The 1,798-nt window shown below is 56.5% G+C and overlaps 1 protein-coding gene across 1 annotated transcript in view; it reads right to left on the bottom strand.

The window, feature by feature from the left end:
* Positions 1-1,022: 1,022 nt before the first annotated feature.
* Positions 1,023-1,798, bottom strand: part of BCL3 (B-cell CLL/lymphoma 3) — a 10,507-nt gene continuing 9,731 nt past the window's right edge. The window contains exon 9 of the mRNA XM_012653481.1: positions 1,023-1,622. Within this exon, the coding sequence (XP_012508935.1) occupies positions 1,435-1,622 (188 nt within the window). The 3' untranslated portion in view covers positions 1,023-1,434. The remainder of the gene's footprint in view (positions 1,623-1,798) is intronic.

Below are 1,798 nucleotides of genomic sequence, written 5' to 3'. Positions count from 1 at the left end.
ATGCCTGTAGTCCCAGCTACTCGGGAGGCTGAGGCAGGAGGATCGCTTGAGCCCAGGAGTGTGAGGTTGCTGTGAGCTAAGCTGACACCACGGCACTCTAGCCCGGGTGACAGAGTGAGACTCTGTCTCAAAAAAAAAGGGACTCTGCAGGTGCGATGAAGTTGAGGATCTTGAGATGGGGAGATGATCCTGGATCACCTGTGTGGGCCCAGTGTCGTCACAAAGGCCCTTCTAAGAGGGAGGCGGGAGATCAGAGTAGAGATGTGAGGATGGAAGCTAGAGTTTGGAGGGATGTAAGGAAGGGGTCATGAGCCAAGGAATGCAGGCGGCCTCTAGCAGCTGGGAGAGGCAAGGAAACGAACGGATTCTTCCCTGGAGCGTCCAGAAGGAACCTGCCCTGCCCACACCTTGACTGTAGCCCAGGTAGACAGATTTCGGGCTTTGATCTCCAGAACTGTCAGAGAATAAATCCGTGTGGTTTTCAGCCACTGATTTTGTGGTGATTTATCGTGGCAACAGGAAACTAGTCCAAACCCTGAATGTCAGCTGGAGACGTAGCCCAGAGTCAAGACGCAAGACATTGTCTCTCAGGAGGGCCCCGCAGAGCCACCACATAGTGCAGTCGCCGCGCAGAAACAATCACGTGATGACCCCTCATGTTAGGAACACTCGCAAACACTACGTGACATGACACCCAGAGACGGTCAGAACCGTAGTCAGCTGTGCGTTACCACAGGGACTCACACGGCACCAAACCCCTCAGAAACACCCACATCCTGGGGTGACTTTGGACTTCAACAGGGTTCCCTGGGAAGAGCTCACATACCACATCCTCCAAAAAAACAATGGCACAGTGACACAATGACAGCAACACTCATAACCAAACACGCCAGAAGTCCCAGAGTCACTCACATGTGATCGTGAGTCTCAGAGTCACGTTGTCACACCTGGCATCGGCTGGATACAGTGTACGGGTGTCCACACACAAACACACTTCTTCCAGACTGCCTCGTGGAGGAGGATATGGTACAAAAATAGTTTATTACAAAAGAAATCCAACCAAAACGCCTAATAATTTACATTGTCATCAGTGCCAGCCTACAGCCCACCTCTCCCCTCCCTGTTCATCTGGGGAGAGGACAGAGGGAACAGCTGTTCCCTGGTTCCACCAGCTCTGAGAAAGGACAAGGAAATGAAGATTTGGGTGGAATTCAAGACAGGGGATGGTGCCTGAGAGTTATGGGGTAAGAGTCCCGGGCAGAGGACGAGATGGGGTTTGTGGGTACGTGCATGTGCTTCTGTGCAAATCCTGGTCCTGAGGACTGGGAGGGTGGGGGGGGGGCAGAGTGAGATCTTCACAGTTTCCAGAAGGGCTGACCCCACAGGGCAGGGAGGCCCCTCCTCATGAGTCCGAGATCTGCCCCCCCATCCCTCTCAGCTGCCTCCTGGAGCTGGGGAGGGGGGCACTGGCCGGCCAGGGCCTCGGAGGACCCCAGCAAAGGGCAGGAAGGCAGGTGGAGATGGGGAAGGAAGGAAGAAATTGGGGGGAACCATGGGGAATCCAGGGGGATCCTTGGGGGGAGATTGGGAGGGTGAAGAGGATGGTGATGCAGAAAGGAGACCTGTGGAGGGGAGAGAGAGAAGGGGGGTGGTGAGAGGCTTGGCCCGGAGAGGAGGGCCTGGGGCTGGACCCCGGGTCTGAGGGGGGAGGGGCTGGGGCTGGACCCCTGGATCTGAGGGGGGAGGGGCTAGGGCTGGACCCCTGGGTCTGAGGGAGGAGGGGCTGGAGCTGGACCCC

Source organism: Propithecus coquereli, unplaced genomic scaffold, assembly GCF_000956105.1.
Source record: "Propithecus coquereli isolate 6110/MARCELLA unplaced genomic scaffold, Pcoq_1.0 Scaffold42, whole genome shotgun sequence".
Taxonomy (NCBI): Eukaryota; Metazoa; Chordata; class Mammalia; order Primates; family Indriidae; genus Propithecus; species Propithecus coquereli.
Note: the sequence above shows the minus strand (reverse complement) of the source record. Positions and strands in the feature narration are given on the sequence as shown.